Source organism: Ambystoma mexicanum, chromosome 5q, assembly GCF_040938575.1.
Source record: "Ambystoma mexicanum isolate Mex_15411 chromosome 5q, UKY_AmexF1_1, whole genome shotgun sequence".
Classification (NCBI taxonomy): domain Eukaryota; kingdom Metazoa; phylum Chordata; class Amphibia; order Caudata; family Ambystomatidae; genus Ambystoma; species Ambystoma mexicanum.
In genome coordinates, this window is record NC_090933.1 from 48331998 (window position 1) to 48356092 (window position 24095).

The 24095-nt window shown below is 44.4% G+C and overlaps 1 protein-coding gene across 2 annotated transcripts in view; it reads right to left on the reverse strand.

Moving 5' to 3' along the window:
• Positions 1–8063, reverse strand: part of PHACTR1 (phosphatase and actin regulator 1) — a 1343031-nt gene extending 1334968 nt beyond the window's left edge. Inside the window, exons 1-2 of one of the 2 annotated variants that reach the window (XM_069620495.1) lie at positions 7949–8063; positions 2643–2773 (exon numbers count right to left, since the gene is read on the reverse strand). In XM_069620495.1, coding sequence (XP_069476596.1) covers positions 2643–2703 — 61 coding nt within the window. In that variant the 5' untranslated portion in view covers positions 2704–2773; positions 7949–8063. Of the gene's footprint in view, positions 1–2642; positions 2774–6945; positions 7320–7948 lie in introns of those variants that run through there. The other variant, XM_069620496.1, reaches the window with a different exon arrangement.
• Positions 8064–24095: the final 16032 nt, after the last annotated feature.

Consider the following 24095-nt stretch of genomic DNA (forward strand, 5'->3'; position numbering starts at 1 on the left):
CTCCAGGTACAAAGAGGTAGCATGCATGAAACATGTTCCATGTAGGGCTCCGGGTACAAAGAGGTAGAATGGAACATGTTACTGCTGATTATAAAGGGCGTTCCATGTAAGGCTCCAGGTACAAAGAGATAGCATGCATGAAACATGTTACTGCGAACTGCCTCGGCTCATTGGAAAAAAATGTAATGATGCTTTCTGTTAATTGTCATCCAACTTCATGCTCGCCTTTTAGTTCATAATCAGTCACCACAATAAACTTGACGCCTCAATCGTCTACCCCCATCCGCACCTTTGTTGGGCTAGTCGTTCAGGTGAAAGGTGAAAGGTCATTGCAAACATTCCTTGCAATGGTGTTTGTCTCCCTCAGGTGTAAAATTGCCCGACACCAGAGAAACACGTATGACCTGGACCAGTGGTTTTCTGCCACCTGGCCTGGTGTGTTTCTGTCACCTGGCCTGGTGAGTTTCTGTCACCTGGCCTGGTGAGTTTCTGCCACCTGGCCTGGTGAGTTTCTGTCACAAGGCCTGGTGTGTTTCTGCCACCTGGCCTGGTGTGTTTCTGTCACCTGGCCTGGTGTGTTTCTGTCACCTGGCCTGGCGTGTTTCTGTCACCTGGCCTGGTGTCTGTCTGTCACTTGCAGGCTTGGACGGACCTATCGGGCAATAGGGCAATGCCCGATGGGCAGGCCCAACATGCTAGTGTGGGCTGCTGTGTTTGATCACAGTGGGCCTGTTTTTGGGCCAAAGTGGGCCAGTTTAAGGAGTTACTTCACTGTGCAGCTAGATTTTACCAGAGTTATGGAAGACATGTTCTTTAAACTGCACAATTTGCAACACGTTGTACAACCTCTTACTCCCTCAAACAGCCCTTTCCAAAAAGAATGAATAGCCATTTGTGACTGTGGGCCACTTTTTCATTGGTGACCGAGGCAATGCTCTGCCGCAGTCCGACCCTGGTCACCTGGTCTAGTGCCTTTCTGCCAGCTGGCCCGGTGTCTCCTGTCACCTGGGCCGGTGTCCTCCTCTCACCTGGCCTGGTGTCTCCTGTCACCTGGCCTGGTGTCTTCCTGTCACCTGGCCTGGTGTCTTCCTGTCACCTGGCCTGGTGTCTTACTTTCACCAGGTGTCAGGATTAATCAGGTGAGTACAAAGGCAGCGAATATGGCAATGGAAATGTGCACAAAATCGCACAGTGAATAACCTTGAATCAAACAACGTGCACACAAGAACCACGACTCATAATACTAAAACCCAGGAGTGCAGATAGAGTGAAACAAAAATACCTATATATGAAAAGGGATGTGGGGTAAGCACTTAGAACCTCCTTATGACTGAAAGGAAAGTCGGCAAACTCCTTACCCACTATGCTCTTACAGATACTGACAGCGCTAAGCCCACGTAGAGGGCAAGCAAGGACAGGATCTGTGTGCTGACACTCTGGATGATACTGAATAAGGAACTTAGAAACAGTACTCACGAGAATCGGAAAGACCACTTGAATGTCAGTAAACCCACGAACCCAGTTGATCAAACAAGGACCCAGAAGGCTATAACAGCAATGGGTGGAGGATAACTAAATACCTAAGACATAAGTCAAGGAGCAAGTAGGAATTGTGATTAAAGAAATAGTGAGGAAAACAAAAGGCATTCACACAGGGACTAGTTACTACAGCACCCCACACCTAAATAATCAAATGGGAAATAAATGCAGAAGTGAAATGGAAAACATGGCATGGATCCCAATAGGAAGTAAGAATCAGGAGCAGGGAAAATGATATCACAAAAGGAAACCTTACCCACCCATCCAAGGAGAAAAGGCAGGAAACTAAATCTAAAAAAGGAAAGACTAATGCATCAAGTCTTTTAGTAGCAAAGGACAGCATCAAAGAAATAGAAAACACAGGCAAATTGGGCTGCATCAAAGGGTAAAGCACAGAGAAAGGCTGCCTGCAGACAGAGGAAGACAGAAAGGGAAATCCAGAAAGCAGAAATCAATTTAGCACATGAATCCGAAATCCAGGGCGGAGGAACAAGAAACAGGAGCTAGGAACTAGGCACAAAAGCTAGGAACAAGGAACAAGGGACAAGTCACAACAGGAACACTGCAACGATGACCAGCGCGGGACTGAAGTAAACTGAGGCTTTTAAAGCTGCTTAACGAGCACACCCCTCAGGTGTGCCGCCTGCTGCACCTGCAGCCACAGGTGTTGCCTATCCTCCACCCAACCTTGTCCTGCAAGGGAGGAGGTGAAGCAGTGAGCCAGGCATTCTGGGAAGCATAGTAATTTCAGTAAAGTAGCATGCTGGCTGCCAAAAACCTGGAATGGATCCGGAAGGGAAGTAACTTGGAAAATAAAGTTTTAGCGCTCCCAATTCATCAAAGCACTGTAGCATTAGGTTCGGAGGAAATGTCCAGTAGGGAATAAACCCCAAAACATGCCCCCAAGTGGCGGGAACGGGAGCGAAGGGAGCGAGTCGTGACACCAGGCCTGGTGTCTTCCTGTCACCTGGCCTGGTGTCTTCCTGTTACCTGGTCCGGGGTCTTACTCTCACCAGGCCTGGTGACTTCCTCTCACCAGGCCTGGCGTCTTTCTATCACTGCAGATGCAGTCCTTGTCTGGTGTGGCGATCGGGTATCCTTACCTTGTGCTCCTTGAGTGTAGAGCAGCTTGGGAAGGAAGTCGACGTCCAGGTACTGACTCATCTTTTCAGGTCTCCTCTACCTTCCGCTTAGAAGCTCTCTTGGTAGCGCAGTCCAATCTTTGCCGAATTTCCTTAAGGAAAGAGAAGTGAGTTTATTCGCAAGCAAACTAAAACTTGCATGTAACTATTATTGTATTCAGTATTAAGAAATATGACACACAATGTTGGTGAAGGATTAGTGACTTGCTAGTGCGGTTTATGATTTTAGAATCAATGTTTTGCTTTGTTAGCATCAATTCTATAGGCACATTCACAAGTATTTTTCTGTAATTGAAACCAGTCATTATTAGCCACCTCTCTGATGAAAGTTGTCTCACTGTTTCTTTAGTTTAGTAGGTGTTGCACATGCTACTGTACACGGGTGCCCCCCACGAACACAACCTAAACTCCAAAATATCCCAACACATTTTCCACCAAATAAACACAGGGGGGCTCTGGGTAATTGTGCTAGCCTAGGAAGTAATATGCTCTTAGCCAACGTAGGTGGATGGACTTCAAATCTTATTCAATATTAATCAACTCATGTATCTCGGATAAACTGTAGTTTAATTCAATGTGCAACAGCAATTCAGCTTTTCAGCCCTGTAGTTTAATTCAGAGTCCATCAGCAATTCAGCTTTTCAGCCCTGTAGTTTAATTCAGTGTCCATCAGCAATTCAGCTTTTCAGCCCTGTAGTTTAATTCAGTGTCCATCAGCAATTCAGCATTTCAGACCTGTAGTTTAATTCAATGTGCAACAGCAATTCAGCTATTCAGACCTTAGTTTAATTCAGTGTCCATCAGCAATTCAGCTTCTCAGACCTGTAGTTTAATTCAGTGAGCATCAGCATTTCAGCTTTTCAGCACTGTAGTTTAATTCAGTGTCCATCAGCAATTCAGCGTTTCAGCCCTGTAGTTTAATTCAATGTGCAACAGCAATTCAGCTATTCAGACCTTAGTTTAATTCAGTGTGCATCAGCAATTCAGCTTTTCAGCCCTGTAGTTTAATTCAGTGTCCATCAGCAATTCTTTTTAGACCTGTAGTTTAATTCAGTGTCCATCAGCAATTCAGCTTTTCAGACCTGTACTTTAATTCATTGAGCATCAGCATTTCAGCTTTTCAGCCCTGTAGTTTAATTCAGTGTCCATCAGCAATTCAGCGTTTCAGCCCTGTATTTTAATTCAATGTGCAACAGCAATTCAGCTATTCAGACCTGTAGTTTAATTCAGTGTGCATCAGCAATTCAGCTTTTCAGCCCTGTAGTTTGATTCAGTGTCCATCAGCAATTCAGCTTTTCAGACCTGTAGTTTAATTCAGTGTGCATCAGCAATTCAGCTTTTCAGCCCTGTAGTGTAATTCAGTGTCCATCAGCAATTCAGCTTTTCAGCCCTGTAGTTTAATTCAGTGTCCATCAGCAATTCAGCGTTTCAGCCCTGTAGTTTAATTCAATGTGCAACAGCAACTCAGCTATTCAGACCTGTAGTTTAATTCAGTGTGCATCAGCAATTCATCTTTTCAGCCCTGTAGTTTAATTCAGTGTCCACCAGCAATTCAGCTTTTCAGACCTGTAGTTTAATTCAGTGTGCATCAGCAATTCAGCTTTTCAGCCCTGTAGTTTAATTCAGTGTCCATCAGCAATTCAGCTTTTCAGCCCTGTAGTTTGATTCAGTGTCCATCAGCAATTCAGCTTTTCAGACCTGTAGTTTAATTCAGTGTCCATCAGCAATTCAGCTTTTCAGCCCTGTAGTTTGATTCAGTGTTCATCTGCTGGCAGATTAGGATAGATCTACGGTCGCCTGGCCTCCCATTAGGGGTATTTACGGGAACTCAGCTGCTGTGCGTTTGAATGTTTGATTCCAATTACCAAACCATGCCAAAAGGTCTCATGAACTGGATCTCCCTAACTGTGACCAAGACTGATATTATTTACGAGACTCATCAGCCACACAAATCAGGTCTTTCCTAACAACCAACCTTGTCTTGACAAAGACAGATTTGTCGAAACACGTGTCGGCTGAAAGACTGAATTGCTGATGCACTCTGAATTAAACTACAGTTTATCCGATACTTGTGTTGATTTATATTGAATAAGATTTGAAGTCCATCCTCCTACCTTTGCTAGGAGCATATTACTTTCTAGGCTAGCGAAATTACCCAGAGCCTCCCTGTGTTCATTCCTGTTCAACTCTTGGCAGAGGTGTTGCTAGGTTTGGAAAAGGTCCGGGGCTACGCTAATGCCGGGACTGTCGGGCCTCGGGGCTAGCTAGACCATTGGGTGTAGCCCCTGAGAATCTATGATATGATATGATACATTACTTATAGCGCGCGTAATACCCAGAGGTTTCTAAGCACGGACCCGGGAATCGAACGTGTTGCTACGTGCCGTCTTGCTTCCAAGGGAAGCACGTTCCTGCTGAGCTATCCTCCCGAGATTATCTGGTGCTACAACCAAAAGACCCAGGGCTATAGCCCCCTCAGCCCCCCCAACCCCCTCCTCTAGCAACGTCTCTGACTCTTGGGGTCTGGAGTAGAGCCCCAGTCTCTGGTGGTGCAGCAAGCCCCAGTAAAGTTCAGGACACCAAGCGCACTATAAGTCGGATCTACCCACATCATGGAACACATTTCCCACCAAAGCTTTCCTCCTTCAACGCCACATTGCTAAACATGGTACCACCATAATATGCATTCCTAAGCATGGCCTCCGGGTCGGAAACGGGTGCCACGTTGGTAGAATGAACCCAGCATTCCAGTTGCATCTTGTGCACAAACACAGCTTTGCAGTAGAATAAGTGCCCCAATTCACACTGTATCTAAACATCACCAGGTGCTGTTCTCCAATAAACCAGCAGGACCCAGAGCACAAGCCTCTCGCTGCAAAATAGTGCCTGGGGGGTGGCAATTGCCACTCTTTAACCAAGGCCAGTAGCCAAAATTCAGATATAAACTGTGAAAAGAACATTAAAAAGGAGAAAGAATTATTAACTTTCTTTTTCGATAAAAATACACCTTTTATGGATAATATTTCTAAAATGTGAATATATACAAAGAGAGGTTAAACACCCAATCCTGAGCACATACACACGTGTCCAAATGGGGTATAAACAAATAGCGTAACTCAAGTAAAAACACAACAAACCAAAAAATAACAAAATGAGTAACTCTTTTAGACAAACACATACAAGTCGATGAACACAGAAATGCTGCTTTAAAAAATGGTGTCCCTCTTTCCAATACAGTATGAGAGAGGAAAACCCCGCGGCATTAAATCAGACAAGAAGACGGTGGCGAAGGTCAAGAAATGGCCATTAACACCCTCTCTGAACTATTTATTTATTTATTTAAAGGCGTATAAAGCGCAACTGAGGGCCGCGGGCGTCTAGGCGCTAGGCGCAAATAGGAAAAGGCTGAAATGGCCATTTGAATATGACAACACCAACGAGCTAGAAAAGATAGGGTTTAAGCGCCCTGCGAAAGGGGGGATGCTCCTCGGTGGTTCTCAGCGATAGCGGCAGCCTATTCCATAAAGTGGGGGCCAGTACTGAGAAAAAGCTTTTAAGATCACCCGACAATAATCATGGTCCCATTTTCAGCAACAGTCAATGGTGTAACTGGCCTGCAAAAGTCCTGTTTTTCGTATTATCGTCATTATTTCTCTACAAAAGCATGACAACCGCACCCCTTTCTTTGCAACCCAGCCTTGCGCTCTGTGGACACAATGCACTCGCATGACACATTCTGCGGATTAGGTGCCCTGAGAAGTGCCCGTGCTGCCAGTGTGCCACTTTGCAACCCGCTGCACCGTTCTCAGCCGCTGCAATCGCTGCCCCTGCCCTGAAAAAGAACCCGTTGGCATGTCATGCCAGCTGATCTGAACCCTGGCTCCCCACGCCGCACCCCGCCTGCCCCAGAGAACGGGCAGCACGTGTCGAACGCGTCAATTATGCAAAGCGATGAGCATCACCCCCTGGTGTGATGGCAGAGGATGCATCCGCGCGCTTGGAGCCGCAGGTGGCAGCATGAACACCGCATGCCGATGCGCGATTCCAGGGTGTCCACGCCTCGAAACCGCGCGGCGGCAGCTGGAACCCCCCCCCCCCCCCCCCAGGCTGAACCCCGCCCTAATCTTGCCCGCATATCCCAGTTTCAGAACACTCTGCTGCTTGGTACTTTGTTCACGGTGCATCTGGCAAGTAACAGAAGCGTTCACATGCTTGGATATATAACTTAATGAAAATACTCATGAAGAAAAAAAAAGCGACTTACTGATTCAGAGGAGGGGTGCGGTGCCAGGGGCGGGCGGGCGGGCGGGTTTGCGCGACTTCCACCGGGGCTTACTCAGATTCCCGTGTGCGGACTTGACAGGCTGAAGCGACGATGCATGATGCGTACCAGAAGCAGGACTTCCTATTATCAAGTGATGCAAGACGGCTAGGAGATGTTACCGTAGCAACGCCCCCATCCATTCGCCCGAGCGCGCGCAGTGCTTCCCCGCATCGCCACGCGTCTGCGGGCAACTCAACGTCTTCATTGCAAGTTCATCAGGGGGGGTGCTTTACGTGTCTCCTCTTAATGAGATCTTTGCGACGGCGCGAGAGGGTCTGAAGCGCCCCGGCTTTCCTGCCTGGCGTTCCTTCTTCCCCTGGTGTGAACGGCGTGGGCTGCTTGCGTCGACAAGCGGTGGGAGTAAGGGCCCTCAAACAGAATACTGATGGAAATCCACGCCGAGGAAACAGCCCCTGGCACACCAGCTCCTCTCGTGTAATGCTGCCCGAAGCAAGCAGGCTTCCAGAGGACATTATGCATGCATAGGGCTGGAGGGACCCCCAACTTCAAAGGTCACACACCCTTGACCTTTGTGAAGACAATGCACTATCGGTTTCTTCAGATTCACTCGCTAACTAAGCCATGATAGCACATATTATTTTACAGTCTCTCTCTCTCTCTCTCTCTCTCTCTCTCTCTCTCTCTCTCTCTCTCTCAAATTACCCATGTTTTCTCCCTCTCGCATGTGTGCGCGCGTGCATGTGTGTGCGCGCGTGCATGCGTGTCGGAGCACGTGGATGCGTGTGTTCAGGCGCGCGCGGGTGTGCAGACGCGCGTGTGTTTGGGTGTGTGTGTACGAGAGGGAGGGTGGCATTAGGAGGCAGAGCAGGGCACAGAGGGCAGGGACAGGGGGGACAAGGAGAGATCACAGGAGAACTTGGGGAAGGTGGAGTATACTCTTACACATACACCGCAGGGGTTACACGAGTTAGCGGTCGCTCACCTCCTCTGCAGACCTCTCCCGGGTACTCTGCGCTGTAGGAAGCAGGCCTCAAAATAAACAGCAGCAGAGCTTGAAAGCCAGAAGCAGCAGCTCGCAATTCCCTTCCCACCACAGGCAGAATTCTGACAAGAGGAGGCTGACAGGCCTGCTTTTTATATTATGACGCAGTGCAACCTCCCTGCACGGCTCGGAGTGATACCACTCATACATTACTGCTAATTTAGGAAAGCTGAAAGGTTTTTGTTCGCGTGTCTTTCATGAACTCTTTCTTCTGCCCCCTCAATTGAATTTGCATTGGAAATTATTCCGCTGTTGCTGCTGCTGTGCAAGGCGTGGAGCACTTTCCACGTCAGGAGCCTTCTCTGTGGTTTTGTGCCGCGGCGCTTGTTTCGCACGCGCTGAAAAGAAAAGGAGACGCTGGTCATTCTAATTGGACAACAAAAGAAGATGATTACGATTTTCTTGCAAAGGAATTAACATACTGCACACCTCGCATGGAAGGGGTGCAACAAATGATGGGAGAACACGGCCAGTTTTCGAATTCTTTGAGTAAGCACGACTGCGCAGTGCGAAAAGATGGCTGACTGTGGACTATTCCATGGCGCGGCCTGACTGCTGCACGACCTGGGTACATAGATTGGGAATAACCACTCCATGTGCAAAAGGTGGCAGGTTTTCTAACCGCTTGATGGGAGCAGCTGAGATCCTCCAAAAAGTTGGAAAAAGTATTTTGGAGCAAGGTTGCCATTTTTTACCTCTTGAGTTCAAGGTTGACCATGGAGTGACCCTACGCTGCAAAAATGCTCTATGACGATTAATATGATCTCTCCGCTTAAACTTGCTACCGGTGAAAAAAAAAAAAAAACATAATGGGGCCTGCCTGGGCAAAATTCCACGCAAATAAAGCGTGTTTTGTGAGGGCACAGACCCAGTTGACATATTTTAACTGGATGTATTTGCTTTACTGAGCTGTACAGAAAGCACTATGGTCATCTCTGCTACACATCTGATAGAATAGGCAATGAACAATTCTGGTCAACTATCGTAGCATGTATGTATGGGAACGGATTCTCCGTCAACCTATGGCACTAGTACCCAAAATAAGATTGTACATGAACTGGGTTGCCCAGCCCTTTAAGATGAGTAGCAATACCCTGGAGATGGATGGGGATGCAGATTTTATTCATACATCAATAATCAAGACAACTCAGGTAGTTTGGCAAAGTTTGAATATCAAGTATCTAAAACAGGGAGTACAACGAACATCAGCATTCGCTCGATCCTCTTACTCAACTCATCTTTAGTAAAAACTGAGGTTTTATCATGCAAAATCGACATCAGTGACATGCTGACCCGTGTCATTACCAACGTCATCCTATGTGGCAAACTACAAAACCTATTGGAGGGAGTGATAGGCTCTAAGTGAATAGCTAAGTATAAGTTCCATATCAGTATAGAACCGTGAAGGAGAGTGATGGGGTACTTAACATCAGGTGGGATCACTAAACCCTCCCCTTAAAATGGCCACTATAAACATCACTAAATACACAACGTTCTGTTGGCTACACAAACTATAGGACCCTTGATTACACGGTCCTCTATAATTGGTTGGCTTCTAACCCCCGTCAGTACTTTTCCACCTTGCAGCATGCAGACTGAACGTCCAAGTGCTGGTGGGCTCATCTTAACACAAGCTTCCCACCAATTACCATCCTCGAGGTCGAAAAACATCATTTGCAATTTAAAACCATCTAACTGCCAAGGTGACTCCTGCCCAGCACCTATTATTAAGTAAGCGGCACATGACCTCACTCCTTTCATAACGACCTTCATTAACTCCTCATTCCTAACTGGAACGGTACCCAATAACTTAAAGGACGCATGGGTTATCCCTCTCCTAAAAAAAAACACTCTAGACCCTGAAACTCCAACCAACTACAGACCTATCACCACCGTAGCGTTCTTACTCAAAATACTTGACAGAGCAGCATACCTGCAAATTCAGAACTACCTGGAAACCAATAACCTCCTCGGCTCTAGACAATCGGGCTTCAGACCTAAGCACGGGACTGAAACGGCCTTATTAGACCTCAATACCCAAATTGAGGACATTAAAAACAACAGCAAACTGGCCCTTCTACTTCTACTGGACCTATCCGCGGCTTTCGATTTGGTCAATCACCAAATACTATGTCGGCATCTGAAATCCGCCGCCCACTTTTCTGACAATGAATCCAATTGGATCAGGTCATTCCTTGACAACAGGCACATGAGAGTTTTCTCTCCGACTTCATTGGCTGATCCCACTCCAGTCCCTTGTGGAGTCCCTCAAGGGTCTTGTGTCTCCCCAACTCTCTACAATGTCTTCACCAAACCACTATTTGATGTGCTTGGCTATCTGGGCGTCACCTACACGAATTACGCCGATGACACCCAGATACTCATACCCATCACTGGTGACTACATTGCCCACTTCAAAGCCCTCAATGATATCTACCTTGTCATCCAAGCATGGATGGCCCAACATGAGTTGTGCCTCAACGATGACAAGACTGAGCTTCTCATTTTAGGTACGCAACAGAGACTTAACAAACTGAGTCCTCTGTTCGGCTCCTTTAACATTGACGGCAACCTAATTAAAGTTTTCAAAGACACAAAAACTTCGAGTATGTATCTGGACTCCTCCCTGACTCTCACTAGGCAAACCAATGCAGTAGCTACCGCATCTGCGTACACCTGCAAACTGATCTCAGGCTGTCGCCCATTCCTTACCACGCAGAATTGCATTACTTTGGCCAGGACTCTGGTTATGTCCAAACTGGACTACTGCAATGCTCTGTACCAAGGCACTAACCAGAGCAATCTCAACAAGTTAAGATTACCCAAAATAATGCCATCAGAGCAGCCCTCAATATCCCCCGTTCTGCTCATATCTCAGAAACCAGAAAGAACCTCAATTGGCTCCCAGTCACCCAAAGAATCTCACTTAAAGCACTGGCCCTCACATACAAATGTGTAAACCATCAGGGCCCAACGTACCTTGCCTCACGATTTACACAACATATCCCATCGCGAGTACTCAGATCTGCACAATCCCATGGCCTTGCGATCCCTAGATTCAAGCTTCAATCTGTGGAGGGCGCCAGCTTCCCTGTCCTGGCGGCCAAGCTCTGGAACACCATACCTCTCGCTATCAGAACCCTACCCTCATTCAACCTTTTCAAACACAAAGCAAAGCTCTGGCTAGCCTCATCTCACTAACAACAGTTCTTCTGATCATGGGTGGACCACTGTGTCCCTGTTATGCTTTGCTCCTCCACTCCTGATCTGCTGTTGCTCAGAACTGTAACGTCAATTGTACATTTCTGCTCGTTGCTCTAAATGGTAACGTCAATTGTATATTTTGTTCACAATTTATTGTAACCACTGTAACTATGTCATGCCTGTAACGCTCTTCTAAGATATGCGTCTGGTTGCCCTTGGGCCTGGTCTGCGCTATATAAATAAAACAAATACAAATACAAATTAATGTAACAATCCATCATCCCCTCAATGGTCCAGTGTCAATTAGTGCTTTGAAGTTTGGCCTTCAGTTTGTACTGTGCTCTGAGAATTTTAAGGAGAGCTGGCACATCGTGCGCTTGTGCGTAGGTGTGACCACCTCGATCAGCCAACTTCGTTTTTTCACGTGACTGGGCACCATGAAATCAAGCCTTTTCATGTATTTAATATTATTTTCTAATAGTCCTCTGAAGTCTTTTGTTTTGCTCAAGCCTTCCGAACAGGAGTCTCTGTTCTTTCACACGATTTGTATCCAATGTCAGCCAATTCCAGTTCTGATAAAACCTTGGCTTCATGGCTCATCCAACTCCTTCTGCTGAGATTCACTTCTAAATTAAATTAGCTTTTTAACTGTGACACCTTCAAATGAGGCCTTCTTCTTTAACGTTTAGCACTGCTTATAATGTGTAGTCGAAACATCCACCTTTTATTCATCCATATGCATATATATATATATATATATATATATATATATATATATATATTGGCGCTTGCCGCAATTTATTTACTACAAAGCTTGAAGCTAGCTTTTAAGATTACTTTGCTGCTTGTGTTTCTGTAGCATCTGTACACGTTTAAACTAGCTTAATATCTTCATCTATTTCTGTGGTATAAGCTTCTTTACCTTGAGCCCAAGATGTCACTTATCCTTGGTACCTGCATTCTCTGGTCTCTCCATCTCTTCTACGTGTGTCAATTCAGTTGTGATGTCACCATTCATCTTAACCTAACATCTTCTCTGCTTCTTCAGGAATCTCATTTAAATGGCCATCATATTGTCTTGTATGTAGGTACGGTTTTCTCAATGGGTACCTTGCCTACCAGATATTCTTATGTATAGGGACTCTTATTGGTACTGCACAGAGTCCACACTCTGCTCTTTGTCTGTTCAACTGTTCCATGTACGTCACATAATCTGGTTTCCACTCTATAAGTAATAGAGGTGGGCAGTTGGAGTAGGGATACTTGGCTCTTCCTCTACACTCCCCCCTCTGGGCGATTCATCAACTACTTTCTCATCATCCTTCATATCTCGACATCCTTGTCTGAATAAATGTTTCTTTGGGATCCATATCTTTATGACTCCCTTCAGGCATCCTGCTGATTTCACATGCTCATCCTTGTTCCTTGTCATAAGCATGCACTGTCCACTTGGACTGCAATAGATCCATCTTCTCACATATTTCCTATGGTTCTTTGGTTACAGGAACTTTGTTCCCTCAAGTGCATGGATACTGGCCTTCACAAAGTCTCTGATCTCTTCATCTGTCAAGTCTTTGGGCTTCCATCCTGGTTCAACATCAATCATAATCTTCATCCCTATGGCTTTCTTTGCTGTCTTTTGGCACTGCATGATTATTATCTTGATCACACAAAATCCAAGCAATATCACCATGATCAGGGCTCCAAGGTACTTGAACATATCTGCCATCCATTTTGGAACCCAAGAGAAGAGTGATCCAAACCAGCTGTCAACAGCAATGTCTTCTACTTTGTCTATCATCTGGCCATGGAGTTTTGTCAGCATGTCTATGGCCTATGTCAAGATTCCATTCTCGTCATCATGAGAAGGTGTGAATGTGCAACACGATTCTCTGATTTTTGCACAAACACCTCCATCCATAGCTGTTATCATGTCCAAGACGTATCTGTTCTGGAGAGTTATCAGTTGTATGGCTCTCATCTCTTCTCTGATTGCATTGAATCCCTTTATAGTAGTATTCATTGTCTGTAGCAATTCCCATCTGGTTATCTGAAGCCACTTGGTATTTGCTCCAACCTGGATTCTTGGCATGAAGATCAACATGAACACTGAAGAAGTCTGCCTGAACATTCTGTGTTCATATGGGATAGAGTCAAAAGCTTCCATTGATTTGACTGAAAACTATTTCTCTCTCTTTATCCTCTTTATCAGCTCCACAGATCTCTTCTTGCTCAGATGAGCATCTGCTTTTGGAAAACTGTCTAGACTCAGATCACTCTTTGGAATCACTAATGCTGGTACATGGACATTCTCCAATATGCATATTTCTCCCCAGTTTTTAGATAGCCTAATGTATGCCTTGAATCCACAAGCCCAATAATGATCCATGATTACTGCTGTTCCATACATCATTCCCAATGTATCAAAGATACAATTGCATTTCTGATTTTCTCCAACTTTTATTGTACCATTACTTCTGAAGCACAGTTTTGAACATCCCAAAGGCACTATCTGCAAGGGTCCTCCTCTGTCTTCGACCCAAGTTAACAACTTAGAAAGTCTTTGCCATAACGGTTTACACTGGTCTTGTGCATTCAGAATAGTCGATTCAGGACAATTAGTTACAATCCAAGCTCTGCAGATCACCACTCCTTTTTCCCATCCAGCTGGTGATAATACAAATCCCCAGATATGCATTAGACCTCTGTTCTTCCAAATTCAAATATTTTCTGCAGATTTTGCTGCACTCTTCAGTTTTTTATTCACTTGCCGTCTAATTTCAGCTTCTTTTACCCCAGGTTTCTCGTATCTGATCACATGATTCCTCATCTTGGCATTGTTTCTTGTCTTTATATCTTGAATATAATCATCTTCATCTGTATCTGTCCATTCAGTTGCCCATTTGCGAGAAGCTCCATGACCCATGAACTAGCCTCTGGTTTTGCAAAGTGCTACGTGTGAAAGACAATGGACCTCATTAGGACCCTGGTGCCCGCGGAATGAACGGTGCCGGTAAGGGACCGGCACCGTTCATTCCGGGCCGCCTCATTACGAGGTCTGCTGCGGGTCCCACTCTGGATGCCTGGCCACACCAGGCGTCCTTCGCGGGACCAGCTAGCAGACCAGGATGCTAACAACGGGCCCGTCATTAACGGGCCCATTGTTAGCATCCTCCCCATTCACATTGAGCCATGTAGGGCTCAATGGGAATGGGGATTCATTTTTACCAGAGCCCAGGAGAGAGCAATTACCGGGTCCGTCTAGGTCAGCATGACCCGGTTATTGCCCTTTTCTGGGCTACGGCAAAAAATAGTTACCGGCGGCAGCCATGCCCTTCATAATGGCACGGCTACCGCCAGGGTCGTAATGAGGCCCAATGTGCTTGATGCAGCAGCGCATAGCAGCGCTGCAGAATTGGGATTTGGTCCCCCGAGATGGTTGCCGACTCCTAAGAAATCACATGAGATACCACAACATTATAACTAAGAAGACAATGCAGCCGTTGGCCGGAGCCTGTGCATAACACACGAGGAGACCTACCTGAGGTTCTTCACAATTTGGGAGAGAGAGAGAAAAAAACAGCTTGCTAGCCAAAGCGACTCTTCTGAAGGAAAAAAGATACTTGGATTACCAATTGCAACACTTTGTGAAGCAAAAGAAATTAGCTTGGAAATTGAATGAAATTTGTCAATTCACATCAATCAGAACTTTGTTTTTAGAAATTGTGTTTGTTTGTAATGTATACGTCCTGATGAGATGCACCAGACGGAAGCTGTATAGACTGTTCTGGTGGCCCGAAACTCGAGTCGACAACACCATAGAGCCTACTCTTCCCAGAGCTGGCTCTAACTTGGGTTCACACAGATAAAATATGGGGATCAATATGTGTCCATAAATAATCACTTTGGAACATCCACCCAGTGTTTTATATATTTTTATAAACAAAATAATGTCAAATAGACGTATTTTGAATTGTTAAAATGTTAAACCCAATGGATGGGATGTTCTGAGTCACAGAACAAAACTACCAGGATTGCGTTTTTTGCACAAGTATGAGTGGTTGTTTGTATGTATGGGGATGAAAGAGTATGTAAGGAATGATATGTGAGACGTGAGCTTCTTTTCGGTTGATGTGATAAAATGTGTATTGTCTAGCAATTGGTTTGTTTATAGATGTGTTATTAATATATTTTTTGATATGCTCTTTTTGTAAAAAAAAATCCACAATTAAAATATGATGAAATAAATTTTAAACAAATGAGTTCTGACACGCTGTCTTGTACCTTAAATATATACTCTTCTAATAGGGTTGTTGTTTTTGGAGGGGATTAGGCAACGTTCACTACATATGAACTTATAGGAATCAATAATAGGAGGATGTGCAGTTTATCTACGGGTAACTGCAACTTTTTTTGTTTGGCCAATGTGCTGTCTGGACATCTATTTCAACAGCTATGAAGATTTTTGACTTCCCCATGCTGTATCTATATATATATTGGCGCTTGCTGCAATTTATTTACTACAAACCTTAAAGCTAGCTTTTAAGATTACTTTGCTGCTTGCATTTCTGTTGCATCTGATACAAAGCATTGCTCCTTTGAAGTTCTTCTCCCAACTTCCTTCATGTGTTGGTAGCATATGTTATTTCTCAAGTGTGCCGTGCTGTCCAGGTAATCATTTAATTCATAATTATCTTCCTGTGTGCTTCTTTTAGCTCTCATTCTTTTCATGTGAGCTTCAATAATTATATCATGAAGTCTACTAACATAGCTTCTTCTTCCTGGATTAATCACAGGAATATCTATCCGTGGACGGGCTACACCTTCATGTGTTCCTTGATTAAGAGAAAGTTCAGAACGTCTCATCTGCTCAGCAGCCCATTTAGGCATGAAAACGTCTCGCATAATCTCCACCTGGGATCTTCTTTTTGAAACTGCTTTTGGGTCAGTTGTCATTGGACCAGGTGTTTTTGCATCTGTTACTTGTGTAGGCTCACCCTTTAACAACCCCTTGTCATGCCTGTCTTGCCAAGCCTGTCTCTGGTGTCCAAAAATAAGTTCTGAGATACTCTTTGCTTGTGAACGATTGTTAATGACATCCATCTCAATCTCAGGCAATTCGCCCAGTTTCTTTGGAACATGAATGACTACATAGGGTCTAGGCTGCCTAGTAGTTGCCACGCGTACATTTTCCTTCTGCTCAGGAACATGCACAGGAGTCCATTTGCACCAATATAGAACGCCATTCCTACAGTCAATGAAAGCAGCACAGTGCAAGTGTAAATGATACGGTGGTACGTTAACCTACAGCATTTACTTCTTGGACAACGTGAGCATCTCTCTTCATGTGGTAATATTATGTTGCTGCTTAGATTCTCCATCTTGATTACCTAAGGAAGGAAAAACTCGAGCTTTAATACATCAGCATTGTGAACTGATTCTGGAAGCTGATGTCTTGACTTGACAACTCGTTCTCGATCAGTTGTCTGCTTACTGGATGACAAAAACAACTTTCTCTGTGTCTCTGGAATCAGGCTTTCACCAGCTGAACTGTAGATGCCTCTTTAGTATGAAAAACAACCTCAGTAAGACTGAGTAAGTCTGTCCCTCGAAGGAAAGTTTCTAGACCGACCTGTTATTTTTGGCAGAATAGATGCTCACTTGGATAATAATGCCTTCCAAGATCGCATTCAGATTTGCAGTGTTTCTCTGATCCCTTAGAAAGGTGAGCACATCAGTGTGCCTTCCAACAATATGTGGGTACTCCTCAATTGGATGAAAAAACACCACACTGACTAGTCTATGAGCTGCATCAGTTGATAGGGGCATTTGTACTCTCCTCGCTGTGCTCAGGTAGTTGCAAGAATTGTTCAATAATGACTATGAGCAATCGTCTTATAATTGGGTCATTCTTACCACAAGAAAGCTGGTATGCGATTAGCTCTCCCCACCAACAAAGGTAAAGTGCGCAACACCAACTCGAAATAAGTAAGAACGTGCCTAGAAAGGTCATCACTGGGTCACACCATAGGTAAATCCAAACAGGAACTCAGTGTCAAACACATCTGGGTATTGTACCTTTTTCCAATTGCTGTGTCCACGATCAGAATCTGGCATAATCCTCTTCTTATCAAGGCTTATGCATGCCTCAGTCCAAAGTCAATAAACTACTGTGTCTTCACAAATACAGTTCTTCCCTTAACTCTGCAACTGATATGCACAGAGTGTTCGAATTTACTTTCCTTCACCCTTTTATAAATGGCTTAAAAGGAATGTCCCGAACCAAGCCACAGTCCAATGAATTCTCTGTCTTTCTACTTGTCAGCTTCTGCGACCTTCTTCCTCGTCATCGATCTTGTCTGCACGTAGTGTGGTTCTACCCAGATGCTTGTACATGCTTCGTTTAGGAGTGCGGGTAGAGGAGTTTCTCCAGTAAAGATTTTAATGTCCCCAAGAAAAATCCAAGCATGCCTGCCCTGCCAATTGACAGCAGACGGCATGACGTCTTCCACAATGAACGGACCATTAAAACAGGGTTCGTCCCACTTTTTCCTTACGTGGTTGCAGACTAGAACTACATCTCCAGGGAATACTTGGGGAACACAACATTTCTGAGATTGGTCTGTTGAAGCATTTCCTTCTGTGTTCTGTACTGCCCTACACCTGTGTTGCTGCAGCTATCCGGAAATGACAGCAATACTGTAAATCATACAGCTGAAATAATCATTCAATTCCATTCCTGACAGTTCTGCAGTTGGCCGAGGATCACTTCTAACTCTGGATGAAGGCATTAGGGGTGTTCTCATTTGCCTCCCCATCACTATTTCGTGGGGCATGAGATGGTGTTCAGAACCCGGTTGGTTCCTTAAAACATATAATGCCAGTGGTAGGCAATACAACCACCCTTTCTTCAAGGTAAGCTTCAACTTGGCTATTCTTTCTTTTAGCAGGCCGTTGAGCCTCTCACAGGCCCCATTTCCTTGCGGATGATAAAGCCAAAGAAAACGTCTGCTTTATACCAAGCAACAAGCTGATCTGTTCAAATGTCTGATTTACAAAATGCGGGCCATTATCTGACCTCATACCTTCACATACTCCCCATCTAGTAAATACTTCCCGCACTAGTAATTTTGCTGCTCAAGTGGAATCTGGGTGTTTACATGGACCATCCTCTATCCATCTCGAGAAAGGACACACCACTATGATCAGGTATCTATATCCATTACATACTTGTATCATGTCGACATAGTTGATATGCAAGTGCTGAAAAGGTCCATTAGGTCTCAAATGACTCCCCTAACTGTGTGCAGTGTATGCCCAGCTGTGAATTGTTGACAAGCAATACAGGTCACTATAAAAAATGTAACATGTTCTGCTAAATTTGGCACAAACCATTCCCCAGCAATAGTTGCAGCGAGATTCTCCTTCGTTGTATGCGCGGGGTAGTGTAGCTGTTCCAGCGCTACCCTTAATAAGGCTATAGACATCACCAGTTTACCAGTGCTGTCTTGTCACCACAATGCTTCAGAGGGGTTTAAAGAACACCCTCTTCGCGTCCACAAATTATTTTCCTCTTGAGGTGCTTCCCCCTGGACCTCTATTAGCTGCGTTTTTGACAAGTGGGTGTATCCTACAGATATAGTCATCATAACAATCATTTTTTCATTCACATTAGGAGTTTCAACATTCATCATCTCTTTATTTGTAATTGCTATGCGCTTGGCCTCAGCATCTGCTTCTTGATTTCCATGTGAGATAAAATCTGCCCCTTTAGTATGGGCTGCACATTTAACGACTGCTATGCAAACTGAGAGTTGTAGTGCTTTGATAAGCCTATCCAATAAAGCAGTGTGCTGCACTGGAGTGCCGTCTGCTCTGAGGTAGCCCCTCCTTTTCCAACATGCTAACCCTGCGTGCACAGTTGACATCACATAGGCAGGGTCGCTGTACACTGTTACTTCCTGGTCTGCGTGATTCTCGATCATGAGTATCAAAGCCAATAATTCTGCAGCCTGTGCTGAATAATGAGACGGTAATCAAGTACTAATAAGCAACCGAAATTCCCCATTTGCTGTGTGCTTTTCCACAGCGGCACCTATATACCTCTGTCCATCATTTTGATCGATCCTTGAAAAACAATCTCTCCTCCTTCTAATGCATTCTCTTTTATTCTAGGAAGTACATCATAAAACTCTTCATAGTTTGTGCAATCGTGTACAGGTTCTCCTTCTGTCACTGGCTCAGCTACAAACATGGCAGGATTCACTATTTTACATCAAACTATTTTGATCGCTGGGTTTGATATGACTACCTCATAGGCAGAAACCCTTTCAGAAGCCAACGTGCCTTTTGGTTTTTCTAAAATGCCAAATAGTGCGTGCGCAACAAATAACATCATGGAGCATCCCATCACTATGCTTGAAGCTTTCTCTATGGTGAATGCTTTGGCTGATAAACTTTGTTCGCACGGAAAATGACCTCTCTTTACTGGGTCTAAGATTCTACTGTAATATGCAAGGGGCTTGTACCCCAACGTGGTTCTCTGCATGAGCACTGCTGTCATAACAGTACCATCTGTATGCAAAAACAAAAAGAATTCCTCTGCATAATTAGGAATCCCTAAAACTGGAGCCGTGCAAATTGCTTTTTTCAATTCATCAAACCCTTCTGCCATCTCCGCATTGCCTGTGCTTTCTTTAGAGCCTGCAATAAAGGACTTATATATGAGCTGTAGTCATAGACCCATGCTCCAACATAATTACATAATCCAAAAGACCCCTGCATGTTTTTTATCATGTGTGGCTTTGCTGTTTTTAAAATAGCCTCATCCCTTTCAGGGGTAACTTTCTTTCCCTCATGTGAAATCAGTTGGTCAATATACAACACTTCTTGTTGACAATATTGTAGCTTTTGTTTTTCAACTTTATATCCTTTGTCAGCGAGTATGATCATCAGCTGAACAGAATCACGTCTGAACTCTTCCTCTAAGGTGCTGCAAACTAAAATGTCATCTACGTATTGCAACAGAACACTTTCTAAAACAATATTGCTTAAGTCAATCTGAAGGACTCTATTGAAAATCGAAGGTGACTCACAATACCCTTGTGGTAAATGACTGCTTTTCAGGTGAGTTTGTCTCAACGTAAACAATGTCAGATCCTGCAGGTCTTTGTACAATGGGATTGAGAAAAATGCATTTTTCAAGTCAAATACAGTGAAATATCGTGTGTTAAGAACTAGAGGGAACTCGGCCTCTACAATGTGGTTTATTGGGCGAAGGTCCTGCACTAGCCGCTACGACCCCCCCTTACTTTTTTTCACAGGATACGCTGACGTATTACACAGTGACTCTGATGTCACTAAGATGCCCTCATCCATCATGGCGGAAATCATTTTAAAAATACCTTCATCCGCCTCTCTGGACATAGGATATTGTCGTGCTTGAGGTAAAATTGCTCCTGGTTTCAATTTAATCTTTACTTCTCCAACCCCTTTCAATAGGCCTACGTCATAGGGGCCGGTGGTCCATAATGAAACTGGCAACTTTCGCCATGTCCTCATCAAAATACTCGGGACGTTTTTGTGCTATCATCATTTTCTGAGGAACATCTCTTTTAATTAATCTTACCCTGTAAGTGATGAAAATCCCAAATATAATGTTGTCATCAGATGGATGATCTCCAAACAAATCTTCATCAGTGACATCGGTCAATCTGAAACCTTCCCCGATGGCGATTACTGCGCGCCATTTTTTTCCTTCATCATCGTGTCCATCAAGCAAAAACATTTCCCCTCGCACTATGACTGATTGTATCTCTTACGGAAAATCTTGTTCCTTTTCTTTGAGCATAGGTATTCTTGGTCTAAACAAAAATTCATCTGGAGTTCTCATTATTCTGCCTGCTAGGCCTGACAGCCATGACAACAGAATGCGTACTCCATACTGGAAAAATTCTGGTTCTAATGGAATTGCTCTCATAGCTAGTTGTCCTGCGAACGCCATAATCATTTCGCACACGTTTAAGTAATGCATTCCTGGTGTTGAACACACTATACCTTCATCAGTGAACGATATTGTCATATTCAACGTAGTCATTAAATCTCGTCCCAATATATTGACAGGTGTTTGCCTCGAATATAGCAGTGGCATCTTCATGTCACATTCTCCTATAGAAACTGGTAATTCTTCAGTGAAAGAAACTCTGCTTGTAGCTCCTGTGAACCCCTGAGTATTCATGGCATTGCCAGACATTGAAAACGTTCCCTCTCATATACATGATCGCGTTGCACCCATGTCTACTAAAAAATAAAAACTTTTTCCTCCTATACTGACGTCCACCCTTGGTTCCTCATGAGGGTTTGGTGTCACGGATAGTATGGAACACATCAGGTCTCCGAGTGAGCTGTCTTAATGTGGGCACAGCCTCATTCCATTACTTGTGAAGGGATTCCCTCCATTGGCAGTGGCATCCCCTATCCCAGGAGTCACTAACTGACCTGTGTTTGTGTTTTGCTGAAGCTGAATAGGCGATTGCTGCGACTGTCCGTGTGTTGGATTAACTGCCACCTGCTGTGGTTGCAAGCCTGCTGCACTTTCTGCGCTTGCTGCTGCATTGTTTGATTCTGCGCAAATCCATCTCCATTCTGCTGCAAATATGCAGGTGGCATCCCCCCTCTTGAAAACTGGCCACTTTGCACCATACCTTGATTTCTACATGTGCAAAAAAAATGCCCTGTCATTCCACATGTCCAACATATAGGCAGTGGTCTCCCAACCTGCTCATTTTGCATTACCATTCTGCATATTTTGAAACCCACCTTGGTTATTCTGAAAGTTTCCCTGATTATTTCCCTGATTATTCTGACAATTCCCTTGATTACCTTGCAAACCCCTTCCTCAAAATCCTCTTCCTTGTGGAGCATATCCACTGTTTTGATCATGCTGTCTTTGATTATTCACCTGCGGCATGTTTACTATCTGCTGTGAATTCGATCCGACTACGCTGGTCAACATCGCCCCTTTCAATGGTGTACTTGGATAATTTGTTCTGCACTAACTTTGCCTCCTCGCCTTTGCGAACATTGTCCTTTTTGTGATTCTTTTCCTGCAAGAGTGTGCAGTAATGCGCAATGGTCAGCTGAAGCCCTGACCACGGTTTAGCTTCTATACCCACTAATTTCTTGAGCTGCTTCTGTACTGGCTCTGGCAGCCCTTGGCATAGTATATGATAGAATTCTGGTATAGATTTTCCCCAAGATATGTGCGTTTCCAAGGCCCAAGCCTCCTGGAAATTTTGAATGTAAACCTACGGATCATCTCCTTCCTGCATCTTTTTTGTCATTATAATTCCCATATCGGACGTGTCCGGTAACAGAACGCTAAGCACTTTCCAGAGTGCCACCCTACAGTTATTGAATGGTGCTCCGTTGTGAGTAGTGTTGACCGTAGTCACACCAGGATACCCTGCCCTTGTCCACACGTCATCAGCTCTCTCACAAAGTATGGCGATTAAAAGACCCTTAATGTTCCCTATGGCCAATGTATTTCCTCCCGTCATTTTCTCTAATTCGTATCCATTTCCCAGCACCAAAAGTTACACTCAGGAGTTTACACCTTAAATTATCTCTATTCATTTGAGGCCATGGTATATACTGTGGTCTCGCTCCTCCATTCTCTAGCAAGGGAAACTGTGAAACTCCAAACTCGCTCTCATTTCTCATCATTTGTCTATCCACCACTGGGACGATATTCCTGCATCGCCTTCTACCTGGCAATGATCTTAATCTGCTTACATAAGGCGGTGACTCCCCCCTCTCACCATGGAGTTGTCCACTATGTCAGTCTGACTGTGCCAATGGCTCTGACGCCTTAGATACAGGCACGTTTAAATCCATCCATCTTACTTCCTTATCCTGAGGAAAGCATCCCTCAGGACCACATGCATCATCTCTCTCTTCCCCATGGAAGGTTTCCCTTTCCTCGTCTGTCATCTCCTTTGCCCAACTCATGCAACTTCTCTCTTCGACATCTCTATTTAGAGTCAGTCTATCTAAAGACAGCTCCTTATGTCTCGCACTACATGAGGCTTCCTCCGTGTCATACAACTGAGCGCTCTTGAGACTGTCATTTTTTCCCTTCCCCTTTGACTCTTTCTGAGCTCTCATTTCATGATATACTTTATCGATCGCTTCCCCAATGCTCCTTGAGTCAACTTGTCTTCTAGATTTGGTCTAGACGGGCCTGGTAATGACTCGTATTCTGGAATAAATTCCTCTATATCCTCCCTTGCTACTTGTGGATTAGGATCTCTTACTTCCTTTTCCAGGTGATCAAGATCACGTGGTCTCTGCCTTCTTTTACGCTCCATATCATCATCAAATTCCCTTTGTTTCCTCGCTTCCTCTCTCACGCTATCTTCTTCTTTTTTCTTCATATCCCTCCTCTTGTTTGCATTGCGTATCTCCTCATCCCTTTGTCTTTGCATTCTCTTATCCCTTAACTTCTGTTCTGCCTCTTCTATTCTTTTCCTTTCTAGCCTCTCTTGCTCATCAATCGCTCTATGTCTGTTATCTCATTTTCTTTGCTCTTCTGCTCTCTCTTATTTTCTTGACTGCTCTTCTTGATATACCTGCTCCCATCTTTGCCTATCCTTCCTTTTCGCTCCTTCGTCTTTCAATTGTTCTTCTCTTTCTTTATCTTGCTCGCTTAGATCTTCTCTTTGTCTTACGTCCTCAATGCCTTTACCATCGAGTTTAAGCAAAATCTGACCTCCCATCCATTCGTTCTGTAAGAGCGCCATTTCATCAGTTTTATCTCTTTCTCCTTTCCATCTTTTTATCTCTCTTCCTATATCTAGAGATGTGCTTGCTCAATTGCTTCTCT